We start from the raw sequence: 25,716 nt of genomic DNA, 5'->3' as shown, positions 1-25,716 counted from the left end.
CACCCAAACTCCAGGCTCCCTCCAGGCACTCCAGGCTGCCACAGCAGGAAAAAAGCAGGAAACCATCGAAGGCACATGAGCAATTAGCTCAGAGCTACGTAAAATCCAGGATGATATTCCCTCCTGCTTCCCTGTGCTCCACATCACCTCTGCTGTGTGCACTTGCTGTACACAGCAAGACAGCATCTAGGCAAAGATGGCCATTCCCTGCCCCTCGACTGCTCCCCACACCCTGCAAGCAAGGCAATCACTTCATTCCTTTACTGCCAAGGCAGCGACAGCACGGCACGTGTTTGTGGTGCCGGGCCCTCCACGGCTTCAGGAAACAAGGCTACCGTTTCCTTTTGTCCTTGCAAGAAACTCCAGAGCTCTGCACTGCCCTACGGACAGGAGGACCTGCTGCAGCAAGAGCTGGGATTTAGAGCTGGAAATAACTCCTTTTCAAGGGAGAAACCTAATGGGGATGATCCAGCATTAAGCTGGGTTTCAGTGGTTTCTTACCGGGTCTTAAGAATAACTGCCTTATTCGTTCCAATTCTCCGAGCTGTGATTTCACTTCACTTGAAACGAACCCTGTCGTCGCCCCCACAACGCTTATTTCCAGAGGGCTTCCAACCTCCACAGCCCAGCCAGCCCAGCAGCTTCCCCCCGCGCCCTGGAGCAAGGCTCTTCCACAGCCCCAGAGCCTGCAGGGACCAGCCTCCCAGAGGAGCAGGAAAGGAGCACAACGGAGCAATCGGGCACATCTCCCTGCAGGGGCAGGACAAACCAGCCACCAGGACACAGCACCCCTCCAGCCCACCACCCCACGGCTCCCTGCTCCCCACCTCAGACAGCCAAGGCTCCCTTTGCTGCAGGACCTACAGCCTAGCTCCAAGTCTCTACCCTCACTGCAAGTTGCACGGCAATTTCAGAGCCCGTTCAAGCCCTTCTACCTGCCCAGCCCTGCTCTTAGCCCAGGGATGTTTAAATCCTGCTGGCTATCACACAACTGCCCCATCCCTGCTGCCAGCGGAGCTGCCTCCTCCCTGCCCAGGGCCAGACGCTACCTGAGCACTTGTGATTCACGCTTCTCCTGGAGGATTCCTCCGTGCGGGGCCCAGCCTTGGCTCCTGAATGCCCTCGCGCTGCTCGGCAGCTGTGGGCAGCTGCAGGGACAGGAGCCGCCCAGGGACGCCTCGGTGTGGCTCTTGCCCACCAGCACAGCAGCTAACTGCTGCTGGGCTGCCAACAGCCAGGGGAACCTGGGCAGCAAAGGACAGGGCTGGCACCTGGGCTGCCCAGCCCCTCTCCTCAACGCTCTGGCTTTGCCAGCTAGGGCAGGGTTTCACCAGCGCCTCGAGGAAGCAGAGCTCAGAGCCTGACAGTAGCTCAAGCCTGCTCCTGCCTCAGCGGCTCAGCAACTCCTGCTCTCACTGGGCCACGGCTGCTGCTCGCATTTAACAGCAGCAGCTCCCCTGTACGTCACAATAGGCGAGGGCCACACGTGGCTTCCACGGCCACCGCAGGGCCTTGCTAAAGCTACAGCCTTGCGGATCCCTGCAGCCCCCCTACGCCTTCAATGTCTCCCCCGCAGTGAAGCCCTGCACCAGGGCTAAAGTGCACCTTACAGCAGCATTTGGTCACGCTCCGTGAGCGACACATAAATTGCTGGAGACACCGCAGATGAGCCAAGAATTTCCCTGCTTCAGCGGGAAAGAAAAAAGCTTCCGCACTGACTACAAAGCAACCATTTAATTCCTACTTTGCTGGCCCACGAGGAGCCCCGCCACACCAGGGCCATGGCCAGGCTGCCTTTGGGGTGACCCCTGTTGCTGTCCCTGGTGAGCACCCGTCGATGACTTTGTACCCATTAAGCCTGCGCACACGGGCACACGCACCACACAAGGCCACCCAACTGCCCGGGGCATCTCAGCTGCCAGGAGCTTCACACGTTTGCAGCACAGCGTTTGCCAGAAACAAAAGCTTCCCATGAGACTCGGGGCCACAGGCAAAGCAAATCCTCACACCTGCCTGGCGGGGAACGTGGAGCCCTCACTTTGAAACCAACACTCATCATCTGGGCCTTTACAACACAGGCAGGGAGGATATGAGCCCCGAGTGCTAACTGGCTCTCCAGGCAGCCAGCCTCTGGAAACACTCCAAAACATGTCCCGCACCATGTCCAGCCACGAATCCAGCTGGAAACTGGAGAGCTCAGGCAAAGACACCTCAGGCGTGACACCCCTGTGTGCTGAAGGCACCAAGGCAGAAGCTCTCTAACTAAAGGAAACCTCTTACAAAAGCTCTACCACAGCTGACATCATTAATAGGAGCCCACTAGTAGAGCTTCCTGCTATTTCCTTCATAACCTTCAACTGCCAGCCAACGCTGAGACAGCCCAAGCTCCCTTCCAGGGTCATAGAATCATAGAATCATAGAATAGTTAGGGTTGGAAAGGGCCTCAAGATCATCTAGTTCCAACCCCCCTACCATGGCCAGGGACACCTCACGCTAAACCATCCCACGCAAGGCTTCATCCAACCTGGCCTCGAACACCGCCAGGGATGGAGCACTCACAACCTCCCTGGGCAACCCATTCCAGTGTCTCACCACCCTAACAGGAAAGAATTTCCTCCTTAGATCCAATCTAAACTTCCCCTGTTTAAGTTTTAACCCCTTACCCCTTGTGCTGTCACTACAGTCCCTGATGAAGAGTCCCTCCCCAGCATCCCTATAGGCCCCCTTCAGGTACTGGAAGGCTGCTATTAGGTCCCCACGCAGCCTTCTCTTCTCCACGCTGAACAGCCCCAACTTGCTCAGCCTATCTTCATACGGGAGGCGCTCCAGTCCCCTGATCATCCTCGTGGCCCTCCTCTGGACTTGTTCCAGCAGTTCCATGTCCTTTTTATGTCGAGGACACCAGAACTGCACACAATACTCCAGGTGAGGTCTCACAAGAGCAGAGTAGAGGGGCAGGGTCACCTCTTTCGACCTGCTGGTCTCGCTCCTTTTGATGCAGCCCAGGATACGGTTGGCTTTCTGGGCTGCGAGCGCACACTGCCGGCTCATGTTCATTTCCTCATCGACCAGCACCCCCAGGTCCTTCTCTGCAGGGCCGCTCTGAATCTCTTCTTTGCCCAACCTGTAGCTGTGCCTGGGATTGCTCCAACCCAGGTGTAGGACCTTGCACTTGTCATGGTTGAACTTCATAAGGTTGGCATCAGCCCACCTTACAAGCGTGTCAAGGTCCCTCTGGATGGCATCCCTTCCCTCCAGCATATCAACCGGACCACACAGCTTGGTGTCACTGGCAAACTTGCTGAGGGCGCACTCAAGCCCACTGTCCATGTCAGCGACAAAGATGTTGAGTAAGACCGGTCCCAACACCGATCCCTGAGGGACACCACTCGTTACCGGTCTCCAGCCGGATATCGAGCCATTGAGCACAACTCTTTGCGTGCGGCCGTCCAGCCAGTTCTTTATCCACCGAGTGGTCCATCCATCAAATTGATATCTCTCCAATTCAGAGAGAAGGATGTCGTGTGGGACAGTGTCAAACGCTTTGCACAAGTCCAGATAGATGACACCAACTGCTTTACCCTTGTCCATCAGTTCTGTAGCCCCATCATAGAAGGCCACCACATTGGTCAGGCAGGATTTCCCCTTAGTGAAGCCATGCTGGCTGTCACCAAGCACCTTGTTGTTTTTCATGTGCCTTGGCATGCTGTCCAGGAGAATGTGCTCCAAGATTTTACCAGGCACAGAGGTGAGACTCACTGCTCTGTAATTCCCCGCGTCTTCCATTTTCCCCTTCTTGAAAATGGGGGATATATTTCCCGTTTTCCAGTCGTCGGGAACTTCACCTGGCTGCCATTATTTTTCAAATATGATGGCCAGTAGCTTAGCAACGTCATTCGCCAGCTCCTTCAGGACCCGCGGATGGATTCCATCAGGTTCCATGGACTTGTGCACGTTCAGGTTCTTAAGACGGTCTTGAACCAGATCCTCTCCTATAGTGGGCCTAAGGTCTTCATTCTCAAATTTTTACCTTTAAGTGGAACCGACTGAAGTCTTAACCGCGCTTTCCCAAAGAATCTTAGAGAATAACAGAATCGTAGAACGCTTTGGATTGGAAAGGACCTTAAGATCCTCTAGTTCCAACACCCTGTCACAGGGAGGGACACCTCACACAAGAACATGGTGCCCAAGCCCCGTCCAACCTGGCCTTGAACACTGCCAGGGATGGAGCATTCACCACTGCTTTGGGCAACCTGTGCCAGTGCCCCACCACCCGCACAGTGAAGAATTTCTTCCTTCTAGCTAACCTGAACTTCCTCTGTTTCACTTTAAGCCCATCACCCCTTGTCCTCTTGATACAGTCCCTGATCAAGAGTCCCTCCCCAGCATGCTGGTAGGCCCCCTTCAGATACTGGAAGGCTGCTATGAGGCCTCCACCCCGCCTTCCCTTCTCCACGCTGAACAGCCCCAGCTTTCTCAGCCTGTCTTTGTACAGGAGCTGCTCCATCCCCCTTAGCATCCTCGTGGCCCTCCTCTGGATTTGCTCCAACAGCTCTAGGTCCTTCTGTTGAGGACACCAGAACTGTACACTGTGCTCCCAGTGGGGGTCTCATGAGAGCAGAGGAGCAGGATCACCTCCCTTGACCTGCTGGTCATGCTCTTGGTGATACAGCCCAGGACACAGGGGGTTTCCGGGCTCAAGCGCACGCTGAAGCGCCTCATGTTCCAACCCCCAGGTCCTTCTCCTCACGCTGCTCTGAATCACTTCTCTGCGCAGCCTGCAGCTGTGCCTGGGATTGCCCTGACCCAGGGCCAGGAGCCTGCACTCGGCTTTGCTGAACTTCATGAGGCTGGCCACCTCTCCAGCATGTGCAGGTCCCTCTGGATGCCATCCCTTCCCTCCAGCGCGCCGGCTGCACCACACAGCTTGGTGTTGTCTGCAAGCTTGCTGAGGGCGCTCGATCCCACTGTCTGGGTCAGCGACAAAGATGTTGAACAGGGTCTGCCCCAACACCGACCCCTGACGGACACCATTCGTCACTGGTCTCCGTTTACACATTGAGCCATTGACCGCGACTCTCTGTGTGCAGTCATCCAGCCAATTCCTTGTCCAGCGGCTGTGCATCCAGCGAATTCATGCCTCTCCCGTTTAGAGACAAGGACGTCGTGTGGGAGGATGCTAAATGAAATTTATTGGCTCCAGAGAGCACGAACGTGGCGGGAAGGGCCAGGGGCAGCTGGTTACTTGCGGGTGGAGGGCAGGCCCCGAAGGTGGTAGATCCAGGAGCCGCCAGGGCAAGAGACCACCAGCCTGCTGGTGACAGGAGCCGGGCCGCCCGTGAAGGAGACGGTGATGGTGGTGCTGCTCTTGGCGCGCAGCATCTCGGGGGCCCTGACGCTGAAGGCCGGGTGCTTTACGGCATACTGGAACGCCGTGGCCCTCGGGAAGACGTTCCTGAAGGAGATGGAGGTGGTGCCGCCGGCTGGGATGAGGAAGGGGCCCTGGGGTTCAGGGGGCAGCGCAAGGCCGATGAGTGGGATGCAGTACTGCCCGCCCAGTGCAGAGCTGAGCTGCAGCGTGGCCTTGGCTTTGCCCAGGTGGCAGGGCTCAAAGGTCACTTCCACATTCAGCTCCGAGCCCCCAGCGCTGGCGGGTGCCGCACTGATGGATTTTGCCGTCTGGAAGTCGGCACAGTCGGTCTGCGCAGGGGAGACAAGAGACCATGGGGGGTTGGTCACAACAGCAGAGCCAGCGCCTCGGGAAGAACACGATGGTCCCCTGGCCCTGGCCCGTCCCACCCAGACCATAGCCCTGGTGAGTGCCTGCGGTGAATGGGCACGAGAAGTGTGCAAACGTGCCCAGCAGGAACAACCCTGCACCCAAGCCCCAAGACTGCCAGACCTGGGCTGCAAGCGGGAAGCAAGCCCAGGCACCACGGGGCCTGCAAAAGCAGCTCCAACCAGGGCAGCACACACGGGCCCGCAAGGGAGGACAAGCCCACACTAGTGGGAAGGACCCTGGGCTCACATGGCCACCCTGGCTCTGCCAGGCCACGCCAGAGGCACTCGGACCCCCTGGTGGAGAGGGCTGGTGCTGGCCAGAGGAGCTGCCTCCCAGCCAGAGCCCCGGCAGCCTGGGCTCACCTGTAGGAGGTACTCGGTCTCCTGCTGGGCAAAATTCCGGATTTTGGTGGTGATGGTCTGACGGGAGCCCAGCGTGGTGCGGAAATACACGGGCTTCTCTGGCCTGCTCGAGGTGGCTTTCAGCTGCAGGTTGTAAGACAGAGAGCCCAAGTCGCTGCTCTGGAGCACCAGGTGCCCCGTGCTCTCACCCGTTTTCAGGGGCTGATACTCCAAGACAAGATCCGCCTGGGAGGAAGGAAGGAAAAAGCCACGGCGTCAGGCACAGGCAGGGAACACGTGTGCCTGAGAAGGGGGCAGCTGGTCCCTGCTCTGCTCAGGCAGCGCTTGAAGGCTGGGCTGCCTTCCCCGCTCTGACTCCCTCTCTCTCGGGCACAGCCTTGCTCCTTCTGGGGGACGGTTCACTCAGGGACAGATCCCAACAGCTCAGAGCCCTCCAGCATGATGCCAGAAGCTGCCCACCCTAAAAAGCCCCTGTGCTCCCCCAGGGCACACACCACCTCCTGTCAATGCAGGCTGCAGACAACCTGGCCGCGGGATCAGGCTTGTCCTGCAGCCACTCGCACCTGGAAGCAACACATTAAATGAGGGGCACATGGCACAAGGGCCTGCCACGTGACGCCCAGTGGCGGCGTGTTACAGGGGCCAGCAGGGCAGACTCCACCAGCGCAGGATGATTCCCACTGGGGATATTCTCGCACACTGCTCCCTCTCTACGTCATCGGCAGGGAGCTGCCACCACGGAAAGAGGCCCCACATGGCTCCTTTCAGGCATCACCCTCCAAGAGCCCCCCCTCCGGCCACGAGTAGGGAGAGCAGAGTGAGCCGGAGGAGCTTTGCTCCTACCTTTGACTGTGCAGGAACAGTAAAGTGCTGTGGAACGCTGACGTCCGGCACTTTGCAGTTGATGGCAAACGTCACCGGGACAGGCAGAGGGTTGTCCACCTTGACGGTGGAGGACACTCTCTGCCGAACGGCGGTGCTCATTTCAACAGTGCCGATGGGTCCCGAAGCCATCACCTTGAAAGTCACCATGTGGAACAAGTACTCTCCGGTTGTCTCGTTGAGGAAGGTCACCTGAATCAGACAGAAAGGGAAGTGCTGCTCATTCCACACATGAAAACAGACCCGGAAGAGCCCACCGAGCTCAGCGCCCTGCTTCCAGGAATGGCTATGAGCACCCAGCGAGGAGGAGTGCAAGACCAGAGAAAGCACCTGTGGTATTTCATAGGACCCGTGCACGTGGAGGTATGAAAACGGGCGTGTAGCTTCTCAGTGAGCCAACAGCTCCTTGAAGGGCCCTGCAGACCAGTGTCCTCACTCACCTTTGCCCTGTAGACTCCTTCTTTGTAGGAGAAGAAGGTGAGCTGGTAGTCCTTCTTCGCAGAGCTCGGCACGTCGATGTATGAACACCCCTGCAGCACGGAACTGCTTTCCAGGTTCTCTGGTTTGAGCATGTCAATAACCACCAGGAACCTGCGGGTGAGAAGGACGCAGTGAAGGTCAACAGGAAGGACTCCCATAGGATACCCATCGTGCGGGGGTACAATACAGTCCCTCTCATCCTCAGTGCCTCGGGCACAGGGCGCCAGCTCTCACCCCCCTTGGAGGAAAGCCCTCCAGGATGGCTCTGCACAGGCAGAACGTGGGTATGGCCAGACACGGCCAAGGAGAGGGAAAAGCTTTCAGGAGGGAGCTTCCAGGCACTGGAAGCTTCCTTCCTTGTGCTGCTGCAGGGATTGCTCATGAGGCCAGACTCCCTGGGCTGGACTCACCTCTGTGGTCTCTGCAGCCAGTTGGACACAGGGATGAGCTCCGTGTGGGAATTCCTGCACGGAACCTGCCGGGAAATGGCCCCTGAACACCTGGGGGCTTCAGCAGTTCCTTCCAGCTGGTAGCGTAAGCCTGTCCCGTCCGGCAGGGGGAAGAAGATGGAGCCCTACAGACAACGAATAGGACAAGTCGGCTCTGGAGCACCCCTGGACAGTCCCACGCCTGAGGCTCTCACTGAGGCAGCTTTCAGCACGTCCAGCTGGCAGAGCTGTGACTGCAGCCCTGTCCCGCGCAGGAGGAGATAGACGCCAGCGTCGCACCTGCTCTGAGCTGCTTGTGAGCGGGTGCGTGGCCCACAGGACACGGCACAGCTACAGGACACAGAGGCATCATCTCTGGGCAAAGCAAGGAAACACGGGCCCTGCAGCAGAGCTGCTCTGCACATCCCAACACTTCCTTACTGGCCCCACTCACCTGGGCATGTCCCTGCCAGCCTGTTCTCACGCAGGGACAGCCGTGGGCAGGGGGTGGCCGTCCCTGATGAGCTCCATTGCCTCAGTCCTGCTGGCCTTAGCCCCAACAGCGCTGACCAGAGAGCAGCCTGTAAGCTGGCACAACAGGGGGCCCCAGACATGGGCCATGGAAAGCTCATATCCATGCTCATTCTGGGTGCCCGTGCATCCCAGACACCTGCCTCTGCCTCCACAGCAGCTGAAAGCTGCAAGACTCCTCACGCAGGCTGTACGTTAAAGAGATGCTGAGCACGTGCGACCCTAAGGGCACAGATCTGCTGAGCACCCTGGAGACTTGAGGCAAGAAATCTCTGACCTGGCCCACTGTAAGGCCAGCTGGAGCGGGACAAGGAGCGCGACAAGGACCCGGCAGCTCCAGCACCACAGAGCCCTTCTGAACTGACCCCTTGGATTTAGGAGCTTGTTGCTGGCCTGGCACAGAAAACATTGCAGAGGGGCCAGTCACCCCCATGTGCCCAGCCTGAGACCTGCAGGAAGGGCTCCTCCCAAAGCTCCTGCATGACCCTCAAGAGATCTCTCTCGTTTCCCACCTGCCTGCTGACGGCCAGGACGGCACTGACAAACTGCAGGGCAGCTTTGCCCTTCTTGCTCCCTGCAAGCTGCAGAAGGACACCAGCCAGGTGCTGCTGGCAGAAGTGGTTGTGCCCGGGGCTTGGAGAGCCTGTGCAGCCCGTGCGCTGAGCATGGGGGTCTCTGAGCCCCCTGGGCTGCCACAAGCAGCGACCCGGAGCTACGCAGAACAAACTTCATTTCTTGGCCTGCAGAAAGCCTGGCTTTTTACGTTAGCTGCTCCAACACGTTTGGTGCTCAGTCCCGACTTCCCATCTGCCCTTTGCCCGTGCCTGGCCCCCAGCCACCACAAAACCCAGCTTCCAACAGAGAGCACAGGACACCTTCAGCTTGGACAGGACCTCCAAAGGTCATCTCGGCCAACCTCCTGCCCAAAGGAGAGTGACCTACGAGGGTCATGCCACGAGGGTCAGCACGCTGGCACAGCTCACCTACCTGATGCTTCTTGTTCCCACAGCTCATGGTTAGGGGTCTGTAGGTGACCTGGTAGGCCTTTTCTTTTTGCCTGGCCTCCAGATGGATAAATTCAGGCCCTTTCCAGTATTTCCCCTCAACAATGGGCTGCAGGGTCCAGGCCTCGCTGCTCGGGTTCGACAGGAGGATGGTCTGGCTCTGCTTCTCACGCACATTGCAGCTGAAAGTCAGGGTCTGCAACAGAGGAGCACAGAGGCTGCTGGGTCGTACCCACAATCCTTGCCACTCTTCTCACGCTGGCTCTACACCAGGACCTGGAGCACGGGGAGCAGCTTTTCCTTGTCACATGCAAAAATTACACTTTGGCCACAGCTTTTGGAGTAAATCAAGCTGGTTGTTCTTGAAGAAGGGAGCAGAACAAGCCTTTCGCATGCTGGGTGAAAGGAAACTTCAGGGGAGTCCTGAAAGGAAACTGCTGTGCAAGGACAGATCTGCAGCCACACAGCCCTTTCCTTCATGGGCAGGATGAAGAGGAGCTCCATGCTCTCTTTGGGAGCAAGAGCCAACTGCTCCCAAGCTACCCCCTCCCAGGGGCTGGATGCAGATGCCTTGCCCCTTCCTACTGCTGAATGCCCTCCCCTGGCCCGGCACGGGGGAGAAGTGTGGCTGCGGGTGCAGTGCTGGGATACAGCGGGGTGGCTCTGTGGGGAGGGTCTCAGGAGAGCCCGGCAGGGTGCTCCCACGGCACGGGTGCTACAGTGCAGAGCCAGGACAACCGAGCTGCTCACTGGAGGAGCAACACCTCGAACAGGGGAGAAAGGCAATGACAGGGCTCAGGAACTCTGGCAGTCCTGCCCAGCACTTTCTCTCTGGGATACCCCGGCACAAGCCAGTCTGCGCTCGCAAGTGTCCTTCAGTTCCTGCCCTGGGAGAGATGTGGCGCAAATGCTGGGGTCCAGGGGCCCATCCTGTCCCTGCTGCGTTACCTCTCTGGTGCCAGGGGCCTCCACGCAGGATCCTGATAGCGTAAGGTGGAGCGCCTCGCTGCCCGGGATGAAGCACCGCAGCCCCTCGTACTGGACAGCCTGGCTCAGCTTCGAGGGGCGGAAGGTCACAACGAAGGGGACATCCACCCCTGGCCTGATGTAACCCTTTGTGGGGCTGATAGAAAAGTCCGGCTGGAAGCTCTCCACGTCCCACAAAAACCTTGCCAAGGAAAGCACAAGGACAGGAAAGAAGGATTAGCCACGGGGAGCTGTCAAGGCAGGGTAAGTCTCAGCGTGAGGCTCTCCGTCTCTGGTGGGCTTTCCCACCACATCTCAGGCCTGATGCTGAGCCACCTGGCAATAAGGCTTCAGGCTGGGCAGGACCCACTGCACCCATCTCTAAATGAGCTTTTGCTCGTACCCCCTTGCTAACTGCCAGGGCCTGACTGCACGGCCATGGCTGCACGACTCTCCAGCGGGATGGAGAAGCAGAGAGGAGCTATCTGGGCACACTACGGCTCCTCACAACACTCATCCAAGCAATCAGCCCTCAGAGAGGCGGGGGGGTCCTGCTTTACCTGACTCCTGCGTCGCCCGCGTTCCGCATGACGACGCGCCGGCACGTGTAGCTCTGCCGTACCACGGCTCCAAAGCTGAGCTGGTCCTGGTCCAAGCTCACGAGGCTGCCCTGGCAGGAGCCCCGCACCGCAAAGAGGGAGCGCACCAGCCCGCGGCACTCCAGCAGCACTTCCCCGCTGAACGGCTGCATGCGGCGCTTCGGGGAGAAGGTCACCTCCACTTTGCAGGTGTCTCCTCTGGCCTTCAGCTTTAGCTCCTTGCTGGGCTTCAAGCACAGAACCTACCCGAAGAGATGAGTGGAGACTATTTCATCTGGCAAGCCAGCTGCGGAGCCTCCCTCACCAGACTCAGGGAAGAGGCTTCCAATTCCTCTTCTGTCCGCACCAACACTGACCCAGTCCCACTCATTCCCTCGTAGGCATTCCTAGGTAATACCAAAGGTGTTTTCTGCCGTGTGTCCACCTGGTCACGGTGAGGTCACCTCTGCCTTCTAAAGCTTTCATGGAAGTTCCAACAGAGCTGTAACCCTCCCTCTTTCAAGATTCACCTCCCTCGCCTTTCCAGATCTAAAATATGTGGCTGCATCCTGACCTATGCGTCTAAAACAGCTTAGAGGAATTGTGCCGCCTTCTCACTTGTGGCTCTCGGGGAGTCCTGGCACCCAGCTCAGCTGAAGCATTCACACTGCAAGCATCTGCTGGCAGAGCAGTGCCAGCAGGGAGGACGGGGCAGGCACAGGCAGCCAGGGCAGCCCACAGCTGTCATTAGCTACTACCTCCCACCCACAGCAGCTCATCGCTCCCTGCAGGCACGCTAAAGTGCTCTGCAGAGAAGGAATGGCACTTACCCCAGCTTCCTGCAACTCTGGCACGGTGGATGTGACTCTGAGCTTAAAGGCGAGAGGGCCTGCACTCTTGTTGGCTATGGTGACGATCTTCTTCACCGTCTGCCCAATGCAGATGTTTCCTAGCTTCACCACCTTTCCTGGTGGATGCACAACGTCAACCTGAGGCAGGAGGGATTGATATCAAGCCAAAGGAAAGAAGGAGAAGAGGTTTTCTGCCACTCTCGTGGCAGAAACACAAACCATGCTAGGCTGGGGAAGAGATGAGGAAATGAGAAAACCATGCTGGTTGCCACCTGCACTTTTAGCATTTAGATTTCATCTCACCTTCATTTCTATGCCCCTTCCTTGGGCCTCAACAGTCAGCTTCTCAGCCGGGGCACACGGAGGCAGCAACAAGCTGTTGTGGCTGTTGTCGTCTTTAGGTGTCCGTAGGAGCTGCGCACAGAGGGAAGAGAAACCACAGACAGCATGAGTTTCTGGACCTTCACCACGTGAACAGACTCCCCAGACGAGCCATCCCCTCCCATATTCTTTCCCCCCAGTGGCAGGGATTATCCAAGTCCCTCCACAGCCTGCCAGCAGAGCCGGCTAACCCTGGAATGCCAGCGGGCTTTGCCCTGCGCGCTGCCCCCGTCTCCCTGGCACAAGCCTGGGAATGCTGGAGCGCTGGGAATCTCCAGGAGCGTGCACAGACCTTCCCCCTCACCTGCTCCTCAGCAAGGTGCTGCTGGTCAAACTCCAGTGAGTAAACCCCACAGGGGTTCTTCACCACCACTGTCCCCTCTTCCCCATGGCTCTGTGGCAGCAGCGGTCCCAGCTCGAGCTCTGCGGGGCTCAACTCCAGCCGTGGCTCCAGACCACATCCCAAGACCGGCACCCGCAGGCGTTGGCTGCTCTGGCAAATCTGGATCTGCAGCTCGCCCCGGTAGCACTTCTGCAAAGAAGCAGCACAGAAAGCTCCTCCGTGAAGCCCCAGGTGACAGCGCCTCCAAGGCAACAATCGCCCCAGGCTCAGGGGTCTTCTCAGCACCTCTAAGCTGAACCCAAACCAGGCAGTTACTTAGAGCAGGGGCTACAGCATCTGCATGGCTCTGAGTAATGCGGTGAGTCCTGCTGGGGAGTGTAAGTGGTCAGTTGGCTACCAGATGGATCTAAAACAGCCTATCAGAGGTTTTCACCTAGTCGTGGGGGAGCGCAACGCACGTGAGAAAAGTCTGCTTTCTCAGACACAGTCCTGGCGCTGCAGCACCGGGCAAACATCAGCTGTGTGAAAGAGGCAGCTGAGCTCTCACTGGACAGAAATAAGGATCGTCTTCTCTGCTCAGTGCTTGGCTCTGGTCAAAGCCAGACACGAGACGCTGAAATCTCCACGAGCAATTGAAAGATCCCTGAGACTGTCCGCAGCCATGGAAGCACTTGGGTCCATCCTGTCACACGCTGCCAGTTTCCAAGTCACGGTGGCCACATGCAAACTGCCTTTGGGAATGCTCCACCATTTAAGCTGACTCCCAGACTGCGTGGGACCGTGCAGGGGAAACTGAGGAACGGTGGGCACAGGGCTGGCAGAAAGCTCCACGCGGAGGCAGAGCTCATTCCCCGCTCCCTGTGCTGGCCTCCCCTTACCACACTGCCCTGACAGTCCTCCTGGGGGTGACACCCACCAAACTCACCTCTTCCGTGGGTGAAAAACGGACTTGGACATGGCACTGCTGTCCTGGAGCGAGGGTTCCAGCTGAGGGCAGCACCTCAAAGCCACAGGGCGCGGGCCTCATCTCCTCCCGCAGCTTGTCATGCTCGCTCGCTGGCAGATGTTTGTCCACCTGCGCACAGAAACCAGTCGCGTGAGGTCTCCTTGGTCTGCGAGGACAGACCCTCGGTTCCTGCAGTGCTCCGAGATGCTGGCACGGTGCAGGGAGCACCTTCATCCCACCCAGACGTGGCCACCCCTGCCTAGAACTGGAGGGCAAACATGTTGGCAGGGCAGGCAGATGGGGAGGCAGTGTCCTTGGAGGGGGAGGAATGGGTGAAGATGGCAGAGAAGTGAAGCATCAGCTAGTGAGCAGGCCCAGGTGAACCAGCCTTGCTCTGTACCCTCAAAAGCTTCCTCAAGCGAGCTGCAGCCCAAGTGCTCAGGCAGCCAGAGGGGCGGGAAAGCCAAGAGAGGCAAAGAAAACCCAACCGAGAAGTTGTGTGTTACACGTTGTCTGTGCTTTACCTCCTTAACAGCCTCATTCATGCTCATGGACCATTTACAGGGGACCTGGGACGTGTTGTGGAGCTGGATGGTTTCTTCCTGCCACTGCCCACACTGGACAGAGGAGAACTCCAGCCTGTCCCTCGAGAGGCAGAGGGACGGCTCAGCCACAATGGCACGCAGGCGGACCTGGAACGTGGGGCCTCCTCTGACCTAGAGAAGGACAGAGCATCCAGTTGAGAGCCCGGCTGACACTCGCTGCTGTGCCCAACCTGCTGCCTGCCCCACAAGCTGGCCTACCTTGATGGGCAGGAGCACATCCACCTTTCCCAGGGGCACGTTGGCACTTTGTGGGTCGAAGCACACTTCAAATGTCTTGGTCTCACAGCAGGGCAGGCGCTTCACAAGGTCCAGGCACACGCTGAAGCCTGAACACAGGAAAATCAAGCAGCTGAGATACACAAGCAACAGGAAATGGCTCAGAAGCACGGCAAGGCCACAGGGGTGTCCTGGCTGGCAGCTCTGTGAAAGACCCCTTTCCATCTCCAGAGAAGCTGCTCTGCTCCCCTTGTCACTGCCCAAAGCAAAAGGATTTTCACAGCCAGAATCCAGGGGTGGCAGGGTAAAAACGAACCACATTGGTTGAGGAGCTCCAGCAATTCCTTCAGCAGGCATCTCAGGGAAGGACGCATACACCTCTCCAAAGGACAATTTCCAACTAAGATACCAAATGCTGTGGTGTTCCCTGGACAGCGGCTTAGAAGAGACGCCTGGCCACCCATCACAGACAGCAGTCCCCGTGTGACGGAGCTGCAGCCTTACCCCAAGGCCTCTTTGCGAAGCCTGTTTCGATACGGCACAGGATCCCACAGGCCGTTCAATAAGGCTGAGCAGAAGTGCTCTGGCACTAGGAACTCTAAACAAAGCACTTCCGAACCACAGAGGGTCCATCTGGCTGCAACATAAACCCTCAGAGTGCACAAAGAAACTCCGATGGTGCTCACGGGAGCCAAGAGCAGTAGATGCTGAGAGGCGATCACGCTGATCAGCCCATCTGGCCCCTGCAATGACTTTTTAGGGCAGCCACAGGCAGACCAGGTCTCTGGGCACTGCTCGACAGAATTCAGGCTCTTGAACAGGGCACCGGCCAGAGGGGTACTAAGGAGGAAAAAGCTGCCCAAGGAAGTACTCAAATCTCCCCATGCCCAATGGCTCCAGCTGATGTGGCAGAGACAGCCCCTTCAAGCCCCCGTGAAGCCTCTTTACCACTGGTTACCTGTGTTATACAGGACATATCCATCGGCCTTGAAAGATGCAGGGAAGTGCCCGGTGTTGGTGAGCTTCACCATGTGTGTGTGGATGTCACCGGGAACGACATAGCCAAGGTCCAGGACGTATTCGGGCAGCTCAGCTCTGAAAGGAGGAGGAAGGACACTCTGTAAAGCCCAGCATGGCGTGGGGTGGAGAAGCAAATGGAGTGGATAATTCTGTATCCACTGCTGTGAAAACTCAAGCCAAGCCCAGGAAACCCAAGGCCTGACCTGAGCACCCAGTAATAAGACTTGGCTAAGTCATGGGGAGTGCAGGGCCTAGGATTTATCAGCCACCAGCGGGATATTCGAGTCAGTTTAAAGCGGGTACTGGACACAGTTCCTATGCTGTGAAAAGCCATTGCAGAGAAGTCCACTGCGTCTCCACGGGTCTCAATGAAACTGCTAAGCTGGTGGCCGGCCCAAGCCTGAAACTGCTTCAGGACCTTCTCACAGGATTTCCTTGCAGAGGATACCTCCACTGCTCTGCAGCCAGATCTGTCCCCAAAGCAGCGCTTGAGAGTATCGCGTGCAGTAACCAACACTACAAGATTGCTGTGAAGGTCTTTTTGCAGGCAATCCCACTTGGAAAAGCACATAAGGGATCTGGACCATTCCCTGCTCTTCCTGCTTAGTGGGGTCTGCTTCTCGGCACAAAGACGCCGGCTTGGAGATGCCCCTTTCACAGCTGGTCAGCAGGGGTGGTGCCTGTGCTGTCTGCAAGGGCTTGCTGGTCTGCACCCCCTCAGCTCTGAGAACAGAACCCAGCAACTGTGGGGAGCGGAGCACCTCCAGAGCTCAGGGTAGCACTGTGCAAGTGAGGACACCGAGCTGCCCACAGGGAGCACGGCGTAGCTCTCAGCATCAGGCCCTTTCGGAAGTCTTCAGCTATTCCCAACTCTGAGACACAAGGAGCTCTCAGGGGCAGGGCTGCACTGCTGGCTGTTACCCTCGCGGCCCCTGGAGACAGGCTACAGGAGTCCCTACTAACTTGAGAAGCCTCCGATGTACACGCTGGTGAAAGGCAGTGTCCTCCGGGGGACGGGAGGCGAGAGCTTTCTGCTGCTCCAGGGCATGTTCCTCAATCAGCATCTCCTCCATCTGCATCTGCAGCTGAGCATCCCACTGAGGAAAGGAAAGACAGGGGCTGGTTAGCCAAGGTCCTTCCCAAGGCACAAGCTTGTCTCGGGTGGAGGATCCCACCCTGCTCTTGTTGAGAGGGGCGACGGAGTCAGTCTGTCTCACTGATCGGTCTCTGTGACACTTCCTGCTCTCTCAGGCAGGATCATATCCCCACAGAAATGAACTCCAGTGTCTCTGCCTGCCCAGTTATCAAAGCTGATCTGGACAGACACACAAACAAGCCAGAAACCTTCCAAAGCTCCAAGTATGTCCCTGCCTCCAGTCAGTGCCAAAGCAGCCTGGACAAAAGCTCTCCTGGAAAGGGAACCATGAGAGAGCTGGAGCCTCCTGGAGATACAGAACACAGCACAGCCTCAGGCTGCATTCAGGCTGCTGCTTTACGCTCTGTAAACCTGGCAGGGCTTGGCCGGTGAGCAACAAACCCCCCAGCACCACCCTGTGTGTCCTTCAGAGCACCAGAAACCCAACTGCCCGAGCACAGCTTTCAGCATCTCCCTGGGGTAGTCAGGAGCTGGCGCATCGCCACAAGGGACAACTCCCAGAGGTGGGCAGCCCAAGGGGCACGCTGAGCTGACACACTCCGTGGCCAGGGGTGTGCAGGGAGGTGCCCAGTGCCGGCAGGGCCCTGGGCAGCTGCCGTGGGGCGCAGGGGCTCCAGTGTCTCGCAGGAGGGTGGCACGTGCGGGACAGGGCAGCAGCTCTACTCACCACGGTGCCCGAGTCGTCCACGCGGGGCTCGGCTGCCACAGCCTCCCCCAGAGCAATGGCCTCTTCTCTCTGGCTGCCTTTGTCCAGCTTTTCTTTGGCCTTCAGGAGGATCTTCTCATATTTGGCGTTGCCTGAAAGCACAGGACACCACCCATAGCAGTGGGGCAGCACAAATCCCACGGAAGACGGAAAGCCCCATTCCCCCGACACCCAGACACAAACTGCTCCAGCAATGTAGGGAAAGGAGATCCTGCTGCTTCTCACCCCCACCCGTCTTTCTCGCCACACAGGAGCATCTCAGCCCCACAGCGTGATGCAAACCCAACCCCTGTCAAAATCCCTGCCAGCCTCTATTACAGCTTTCCCAAGCTTTTCTGCCCAGCCATCATCTTCCCAGACCTCTTGGCAAGCTGTGCACGATGCTTCCTGCGGCAAAGCCCACATGGGCTCGTCTGCCAGAGGCTAAAGAAGCAACCAGAGGGCTGACCTTGTCTGACAGCCCTGAAACCTCCAGGCCTGCTCGAGGTGCCTGTGAGCTGCCCTGTGGGCATATGGCATGGGGGAAAGCCGAGCAGACAGGCAGTGCTCACCTTTGATGTTCCTGGGCAGGTCCAAGTGGATCCTGGGAAAGGTCCCCTCTCCTTTCAGGGAGATTTTTTCTGGCTCCAGGTGACCCAGTTGGATCTGGAAAGCCCTGCAGAAGACTCCAGGCACTCCTGGCAGGTAATACACTTTCAGCACTTGCTGCTTGCCAGGTTCAACGTAACCCTGCAGGGCACACAAGAGGGAGGGACGCAGTGTACCAAAGAGGATTCACTGGAGGGATGGCTCACATGACAGACGCGCTGAGAACACAAGACAGGTTCTCATACATAAGGAAACATCAGACATCACCACCTCCAGCTTTCCTGTATCCAAACGCCTGAGTCTCACTGCTCTTCTGCTCACAGGGGTTACCCTCTGCTAGCCAGAGCCAGGCACAACAAACCAAAGCTCTTTCACCAGCTGCTCTGGAAGAACGGAGAAGGGCCTCTGCTTCCAGCAGGGCCAGCAGCTCCTGGCAGCAGCTTGCAGGAGAGGACATCAGCATGTCACCCCTCAGACGGACAGGCACTGAGGAAGGTGGAAGCCACTTGGCCCTTTGGCTTCCTCTTCCCATCGCAAAAGGGCACCAAGACAGGAACACTGCTCCAGCTCTAAGACACCCAGGCAGGATGACAAGCTGCGATGGAGTGATGCTCCAGTGATGGCACAACCAGAGAGCTCAGCACTCAGCTCCAAAGAGCTCCCGGAGCACTCGTGCCTCCCACTGGTGCTTGCTGTAGGACAGCAGAGCCAGCGGCGCCCAAGGACAATCAGGGGCTCCGTTAGGATTCTGCTCGATGGACCTCCTCTGCCTCTGCAACAGTCGCTCACAGCCCTGTCTCTCCTGGCTGGTTTTGGACGGGGCTTGTGTGTTCATTCCCCCTGTTTTCCCCCAAAGCGCTCTCCTGGGCAGCCTGACACAGGCCGGGTGAAGCCCTTGTGCTACTCACCCTGCTGGGCACGACCAGGGGCACGCCAGGCAGAGGGCTGGCTGCAGTGCCTGTGCCGGGGCTCAGCACCGCAAAGGCAAATCCCAGCTTCCCGCTGTTTTGCAGGGTCAGCGCTGCTTCCATGACTTTGTTAAACACCTGAGCAGAGGACAGAAGAGCAGGAAGTTACAGGCACACGTCTGCTGCCAAGAATTTCATTCCTCTTCCATCGGGTTGAAAGCAAAGGAACACAGCCCAGAAGCAGAGAGCGCACAGGAGAGATGGGCACTGGGCTCTCTGGGTTAGCCTGGGCAGCCCGCGGCCACAGGGTACCCCTGGGCCCTACACAGGAACAGCTATTTGTGGCAGAGGTGCAATAGCAACCATGGAAAGATCAGTAATAAAGCAAGTAGGGGACACAAGCTCTCTGCACGTGAAGGTGTCACCCAACTGCGAGCTGAAACACAGGAGGAGGCATTGGGGCACTTCAGGAGAAAAGGCACCTGCACACAAGTATTTGTGGGCACAACACAAGCCAAAAGGGAGGGAGAGAGGGCAACGCACACAGGGCCAACAGCTGGAAACAGCTGTGGGGGTTGTAACCGGAAAGAAGTACAGTGAGGGTTATTCGGGGACATTCTATCCGGCTACGGTGACTGGAAGCCCAGGTCAGCTGCCTCCTTGGTTGATGAATCAGGAGCATTAAAAGAGAGCACCTCATTTGGGCTTTAGGAGCAGATCAGCGGATGGATGTCTGAGGGACACATCCCTCTGCAGATCACCACTGGGATCCTGCCTGCCCCAGGAGGCAGCGTTAGTTAGAGGAGGGATTCCCAGCTTTGGGCTGAGCTGGGGTGGAGATGGCCATTAAACGCCAGCTTGGAGGTATCCCCCAAACGTTGGACTTCCAAGCCACAGAGCCAGCGAAGCAGCTGGGAAGGGGGGAGAGCCCTGGACCCGGGTGGGCAGCAGCCCACCGGTCATGCTTGGAGGCAAGGAGCACTGACAAGAGCAGCGTGCGGTACCTGCAGCCCGCAGTCGATCTCGGTGGTGTCCAGGAGGTAGCTGATGCGCGAGGCCTCCCCACGCAGAGCCACCTCGTAGCTCGGGCCTCCCTCCACCCTGCACAGCGCCGTGACCTGGCTGACGGTGTTGGCGTGGCCGAAGAAGGAGAAGGAGACGCGCTGGCTCTGGCCCGGCTGCAGCTCACCGTGCAGCGGCAGGATATCGAAAACCTGCAGGCAGGGAGGAGAGATCCACACGTGGAGCACGGGACTGATGCAGGAGAGCAGCCTCAGCTTGGGCCAAAGGACAGACGTGGCTGCAGGGGCCTCTTCCTCAAACACAGGCAACATCATCCTCATCTCACACTGCAGCCGTTCCACTCACCAACGGAGAGACCATGGGGAAAACCTTCTCCCACAGTCCCAATTAATGCAGTAGCTAATACACTACATTCATTTGTGGTGTCTCCTGGCAGCAAGAAATTCTCTCTGCTGCAGAACTTGCCTTCAAAAACACCTTTTCCTGCCCTCAGAAGAACACGAGACTGGGAGCTGAGAGCCTGTGGAGCCGGGGGCAGGATCCAGCCCAGCTCCTCGCACTCCTCATGCTTTTCCCTGTCTCTGATTCACATCCTGCTCTCTCCAGATGCTGCAGCAACTGCTGCCGCAGCAAATGCTGCCGCAGCAAATGCTGCTGCAGGAATTTCTTACCCACCACTAGATGAGGACCAAGATGGATAAAGTCCTCCATAGCTGCCGCACAAGGAGTGTTCTTGACCAGCCCTATAACACCTCCCATGTGGCCTCTCCAATGACCAGCGATGCGCTTGTTATGACATGAGGCCACTCTGGCAGCAGCACCCAGGACACCAGTGGGAGTGGGAGTATGTAACTGCTTGCTACACTGGAAATGTGGAAGTGAGACAGATTCCCACTTACCTCCTCCACACCCAAGGCGAGGGGCTCTGTCTCCATGAACCTGGAAAAAGAACAGACCTTTGCTCAGGGACCTTGCAGTGGGAGGGAGGGAAGTCTGCACAGCAGCTCCTCGGCAGGATGGTGCCCCTGCGGGGGCATCAGTGGTGTGAGCTCAGCAATGAGCTCCAAAACTGGGATGGAGCAGGTCAACGCCTGGCAATGAAACTGCCATAGCAGCGCTGCAGGCAGCTGGCAACTGCTTGCCTCCAGATCTGCTATCTCCTGCTGCGTGATTCTGAAGATCCATTCCGTCACTGGAGAAAACACCTTGGTGCAAAGGCTTAGCTCAGCTTTGAGCTCTCAGAGGTCCAAGGGCTGAGGCTTAGGGTTAGTCTGTCTCTAACCACGTGGGTCTACAACAAGAGTAACCAGGAGAGATTCGTGCCTCAGAAGTCAGAGAAAGGGCACACGTTGGTCTACCCTGCCTATGTCCAGCCACACAGCAACAGTCAGACGTCAGAGAAAGGGCACACGTTGGTCTACACTGCCTATGTCCAGCCACACAGCAACAGTTGGATTGTGTTGCTCATATGATCACTCTGCCCCAGGTAGCAGCAATGACCAAAGAGCAAGGAGGAAAGAACGGGCTGGACAATTAGAAAGAAAAAAATGTAAACACACAAAGTCTTGTTGAGGCAGAGAAACAGCATTTTTCTCTCCTGACCAAAATAAACGTGCGCGACTGATCCTGGGAGTCTCTGATGACCAGCTCCAGCAAGGTCCCAGGTAGGGAAAGTTCCAGTCTTTGATCTCCCCTTCATGAGACCTGATGCTTGATTCCCTCCATGTCAGACTGAGTTAGAGCTGATGATTTAGAATACCAACAGTGCTTAGTGTGGACCAGAAATAACATCTGACACGCTGCCCTTCTGCAGGCTCCTAATGAACACTTTGAGTGTTTGGTGGTAACACCTTGGAGACCATCTTCATTTCCAGCTCTGGCACACAGCATCTCATGGTGTCTGCTGAGCGCCCCGGAGTGCCCCAGTGCCCTGGTCGTCTCCCCCAAGCCCTCCTAATAGCCACAGCTCATCTCCAGTTCCCAAGAGGTCACCTCCTCCGAGTCAGATCCCAATTCCCTTCACACAGCTGCTTCTTGATCGTTTCCCTTGTTTGTAATAACAGCGCTTCAGTGCCACGTGGTGAACTTTGCTGCGTTTCCTAGGGCATTACGGAAAACCATTTGCTACCGTCCTTCAAACTGCCCAGAGCAGACTTTTGTGCTATGCAGAGAAGCCGCAGCAGAAGGAACACTAGGAATGTGCTTCTAGATGTGCTTCAGCACCACTACAAGTTTGCTCTTGGCCTTGGAAACCATAGACCACCACTGCATGGTCCTCCTTCCCAGGGATGTCCATACAAGGGCTCCCTCCAGCATCTACAGCTGGACCTAAAGTCACAGCAGAACCTGCCATTCCTCACTAAAACTCTACATAGCTCTTCTGTGAATGTGACGTGCAGTTCAAGAGATGAACACTCACTTCAAGGGGCTGTTTGCCTCAGGCCACGAAGATCTGAGAAAGCAGCTTTCTACATCAGCCCTCCTGCCCCCAGGAACCCATACAGGCCTACAGCAAAGCAGAGCAAGGGACTGCGACAGCAGTGTGTCACTCTGATGGCAGTGCCTGGGTAGGATCTTAGTACAAAATGACAACAGATGGGCTTAGCAGGGAAGGACACCTTCTACATCCGCTTCTCCAAGTGCCGAAGCATGGCTTTGCAGCTGCAGAGATAAAGCAGGACTCCAGCTTATGGCTATGTGAAAAGGGTCAGTAGTGTCCTACAGTCCCAGCTTGGCTGGAGAATGCTGTCTCCTTCCCAGCATCAAACCGGCGGAGATCACCTGTTCCCTGAGCACCTTGGCTGAGCACAACTCAGAGGTGTGATTTCCTCAAGGGAAGGTTGAAAACAATTTGGCAGATCAGGCAAATGGCCTCGGGCTTTGCAAACCACAAACAGGACATCAGGAAGAAGAGCTTCCAGGAGAGGGAGAGGTGCGCATACCTCACTGGGTTCACCTGGCTGTCCTTCAGGAATGCCCAGTGGTACTGGACAACCAGTGGGCTGCAGTTGGTCATCTCCATGTAACGCACATCCTTGCTGTCATTCAAGATGCAGCCAAAGTCCACGGCCGTGCTCTGGATCTGGAGATTCGGGAAGTAGACTTCTCCCCGGACGGTGACCTGCTCTTCGTGAGGATGCTCCAGGAACTTGATCTTCAGAGCCTTCTCCGCTGCCCGGATAAGCAAATCCTCCTCATAAGCAGGGTTAAATCCGATGCAGAGTTGAAGTTCCTCCCCTGTCCTCAGCTTCATGGGCTGCAAGGAGATGAAGAGAAAATGTTCAACGTGTGACCCCAACACGGGCTTCTCGCTTCATCCTTCATTTTCTTCACGCTGTCTGACCAAGCACCGCACTTTTTTCTGAAGCTGCCTGAGGCTCACGGTTCTGTGCTCTGCACCAATACAAGAGGAAATCCACGTTGGTCTCCTGAATTCTGGAGCCGCAGAAGCCACCTGCTAAACACAACCAAAGCAGCACTCTGGTACCCAGGCCTTCGCCCTCTGGAGGAACTCCTTTAGCCTGCAGCACAGCGGTGGCTGCACCTCTGACAACACGTGCACTGCAGAGCCCATGCCCAACACCTTCCGCACACACCAGGGCAGGAGCCAGACAGCAGCTGGAGAAGCCTACCTCAGCCTTCCCAAAGGCAGGGCTGCCCTCAAAGACAGCAAGCTGTTCCCCAGCTTATCTGAGGATGGCTGCTGGAGAGCTGGCATGCCTTCCAGCAGACACCTTTCCTACAGCTTGCCCACAGCTGGGTGCCTGCTCCCTCCTCCGCCTGTCTTCAAGCCAGGAGGTCTCTTCCCGATTCAGATGGCATTCTGTTTCCTTCAGCAGCTCGTTTCACATCTGATTTAGCTTGGGCCACTTTACTGCAGACTCTACAGAACACACTTCCATCGTGGAGGACCTCCCAACAGAGACACACCACCACGTTCATCCCTCTTCAAAGCCCAGCAGCAACAAAGTCCGGGGCTGCTCACCTGAGCATCTGCAGGGAGAGGCTGCTGGTCCGCAGTGCAGATGGAGAAGGGCTGCTCTAAGGCAAGGACCACGCTGAGGGGCAGCGAGCACATGTTCTTTACAGAGAGAGGCTTGTACATCACAGCCAGGACATCACCGGGGTGCTACAGAAACAGGAGACAAGAAAAAATGACCTTGAAGTGGCCATGGACCTCCTCCCCTTCAGACGCATTTCAAATTTTCCAACCCCAAAAGTGCATCCATCTCTATTTACTCTTTTGATTGGTTTCTACCCCTCTGCAAAGTTTGTCCTCCAACTCTAGCAGACGCTTTCGCGTTTAGAACCCACAGCCTTCCCCAGGGGACAGGGAAACAGTCTCGCGTACAGATGAGGGAGCAGCCCCCCAGAGGAGGCAGCTGCTTCAGCAAGATCCAAAACAGAAAGTGAACCCACTCTGGCTCCAGTTGTGTGTCCTCTCCTGCCCAGAGAGCACACACAGGCACAAGGCACAAGGCCATTTCCACTCCCATACAGTAGTTTCTTACCACCCTATCAGCTCTGCCAGGCCCGCAAGGCAGTGATGCTGCTCAGAGGAGGCAAGCAAGCAGGATATGGCCTGCAGCGGACAGCCTGCAGCAGCCCGAGGTCAGCTTTGAACATTCACGGGCACATGCAGACAGCTCCAAACCTCAACAGTCTGGCCACAACCTGCTGCCCCTGCTCCACTGACAAGATGTTGCAGCCTCAAAGCTAAGCTCAGCCTAAGCCTTTTCCTCCTGTCCATGCATTGCTCCGCGCTTCCTGCATGGTTTATCTAAACTAGACAGTCTTTGGGAAACTAATTGTGGATGCATTGGCATCCAACTCCTGCAGTGTCGCAGCACGCAACACATGGGAGCATGTGGCATCAAGCAGACCACAGGCAGACATCAGGGGGAGCTGAAAAGCTTCTGATTAGATGTGAACTGCCTGCTCACAGGATTTGTGCTTCTCTGGAAGCCTGGGAAGTGGAGGAGAGACCTGAAACCGCAGAAACTAAATCATGAGCTATCTGCTCTTTTTCAGACACCTCACGCGACGGGGAAAGGTGATGCAGGAGTCGGGATCCAGACACTAAAGGGCACACACGTTGCACTGGTGCTCTCATCGCTGCAGCTGAAGGGCACTCGTGGGTCCTTTGAAGAAGGTGAGGCTTGGGAAAGGCAAAGAGGCAGCACCCATACCGACGGCAGGGAAGGCAAAGAGGCGCAAGAGATGCCAGTTTTTCCTCATCAGCTTGAGGAGTTGACAGGAATCTCAGCTTTTCTCAGCTTCCCTACACGATCGCTGCTCGGACATCACCACACCTTGGAAGATCCTCAAAACCCTGACTACAGACACTGGCGTCTCTCTAGAGGGGGGCATGCTCCCCCTCGCCAGAGCAGCTGTAATCTCAGTTCTACCTGGCTCAACTTAGAGAACAGCCTCATCTCTAGCAGCATCCTCACTCCTCTCACCACCACCTCAGGGAGGGTGAGGAGGGATCTGCTCTCCACCTGCAGCCCCAGCACAGCAAGTGGCTCTTCCAAAGCCCACGCTGCTCTCACGGGTCCCACACCTCAGCCCGTGCCCTTGGCTCAGCAGCTCAATTCTGTCTGCACCTCGAGAAGGGCAGAATAGAGCTGCGGAGACTGTCCCCAGCCCCACAGGGGTGAAATAATGATCTCGGCATTCATGACAAAAGCTGGGCCTGGCTCAAGTCAACAGCCAAAGCTCTGTGGACTTGGAGAACTTCCTCCTTAGGACACAGGCACACCCCAGCCACACCAGTCAGTGCCAGGATGCAATGCAGAGACTCACCTTCTCCACCCGGAAAGTGATTTCTCTGCTGGATATTTGCAGAGCAGGAGCAATGAACTCGCACGTGACGTCCACCTGCACGATCAGATTCTTCACTCCCTCCTTGCCCACGATGGCGTGACACAGCAGCTTCTCCTTCACCACCTGCATGCGAG

At 57.0% G+C, this 25,716-nt stretch overlaps 2 protein-coding genes across 2 annotated transcripts in view; both read right to left on the bottom strand.

Moving 5' to 3' along the window:
- Window positions 1-5,241: 5,241 nt before the first annotated feature.
- Window positions 5,242-6,348, bottom strand: LOC136005909 (hydrocephalus-inducing protein-like; the record flags this gene model as incomplete). Its single annotated transcript, XM_065663798.1, has 2 exons — window positions 5,242-5,700; window positions 6,145-6,348. Coding segments are annotated over 2 exons (663 nt in total), but the record flags the coding sequence as incomplete, so codon positions are not given.
- A 332-nt stretch (window positions 6,349-6,680) lies between these two features.
- The window catches only part of LOC136005907 (hydrocephalus-inducing protein-like), a gene marked incomplete at its 5' end in the record, with an annotated part of 47,045 nt that continues 28,009 nt past the window's right edge, over window positions 6,681-25,716 (bottom strand). Inside the window, 21 exons of the mRNA XM_065663797.1 lie at window positions 6,681-6,707; window positions 6,994-7,218; window positions 7,467-7,617; window positions 7,917-8,080; window positions 9,453-9,650; window positions 10,445-10,637; window positions 10,996-11,210; window positions 12,613-12,777; window positions 13,514-13,663; window positions 14,059-14,250; window positions 14,338-14,465; window positions 15,314-15,450; window positions 16,297-16,472; window positions 17,199-17,290; window positions 17,789-17,966; window positions 18,734-18,871; window positions 19,738-19,947; window positions 20,656-20,695; window positions 22,699-23,012; window positions 23,742-23,885; window positions 25,562-25,705. Coding sequence (XP_065519869.1) covers window positions 6,681-6,707; window positions 6,994-7,218; window positions 7,467-7,617; window positions 7,917-8,080; window positions 9,453-9,650; window positions 10,445-10,637; window positions 10,996-11,210; window positions 12,613-12,777; window positions 13,514-13,663; window positions 14,059-14,250; window positions 14,338-14,465; window positions 15,314-15,450; window positions 16,297-16,472; window positions 17,199-17,290; window positions 17,789-17,966; window positions 18,734-18,871; window positions 19,738-19,947; window positions 20,656-20,695; window positions 22,699-23,012; window positions 23,742-23,885; window positions 25,562-25,705 — 3,381 coding nt within the window. The remainder of the gene's footprint in view (window positions 6,708-6,993; window positions 7,219-7,466; window positions 7,618-7,916; window positions 8,081-9,452; window positions 9,651-10,444; window positions 10,638-10,995; window positions 11,211-12,612; window positions 12,778-13,513; window positions 13,664-14,058; window positions 14,251-14,337; window positions 14,466-15,313; window positions 15,451-16,296; window positions 16,473-17,198; window positions 17,291-17,788; window positions 17,967-18,733; window positions 18,872-19,737; window positions 19,948-20,655; window positions 20,696-22,698; window positions 23,013-23,741; window positions 23,886-25,561; window positions 25,706-25,716) is intronic.

This window comes from Lathamus discolor, chromosome Z, assembly GCF_037157495.1.
Source record: "Lathamus discolor isolate bLatDis1 chromosome Z, bLatDis1.hap1, whole genome shotgun sequence".
NCBI lineage: Eukaryota > Metazoa > Chordata > Aves > Psittaciformes > Psittacidae > Lathamus > Lathamus discolor.
This window is presented reverse-complemented; position numbering and strand designations above follow the sequence as displayed.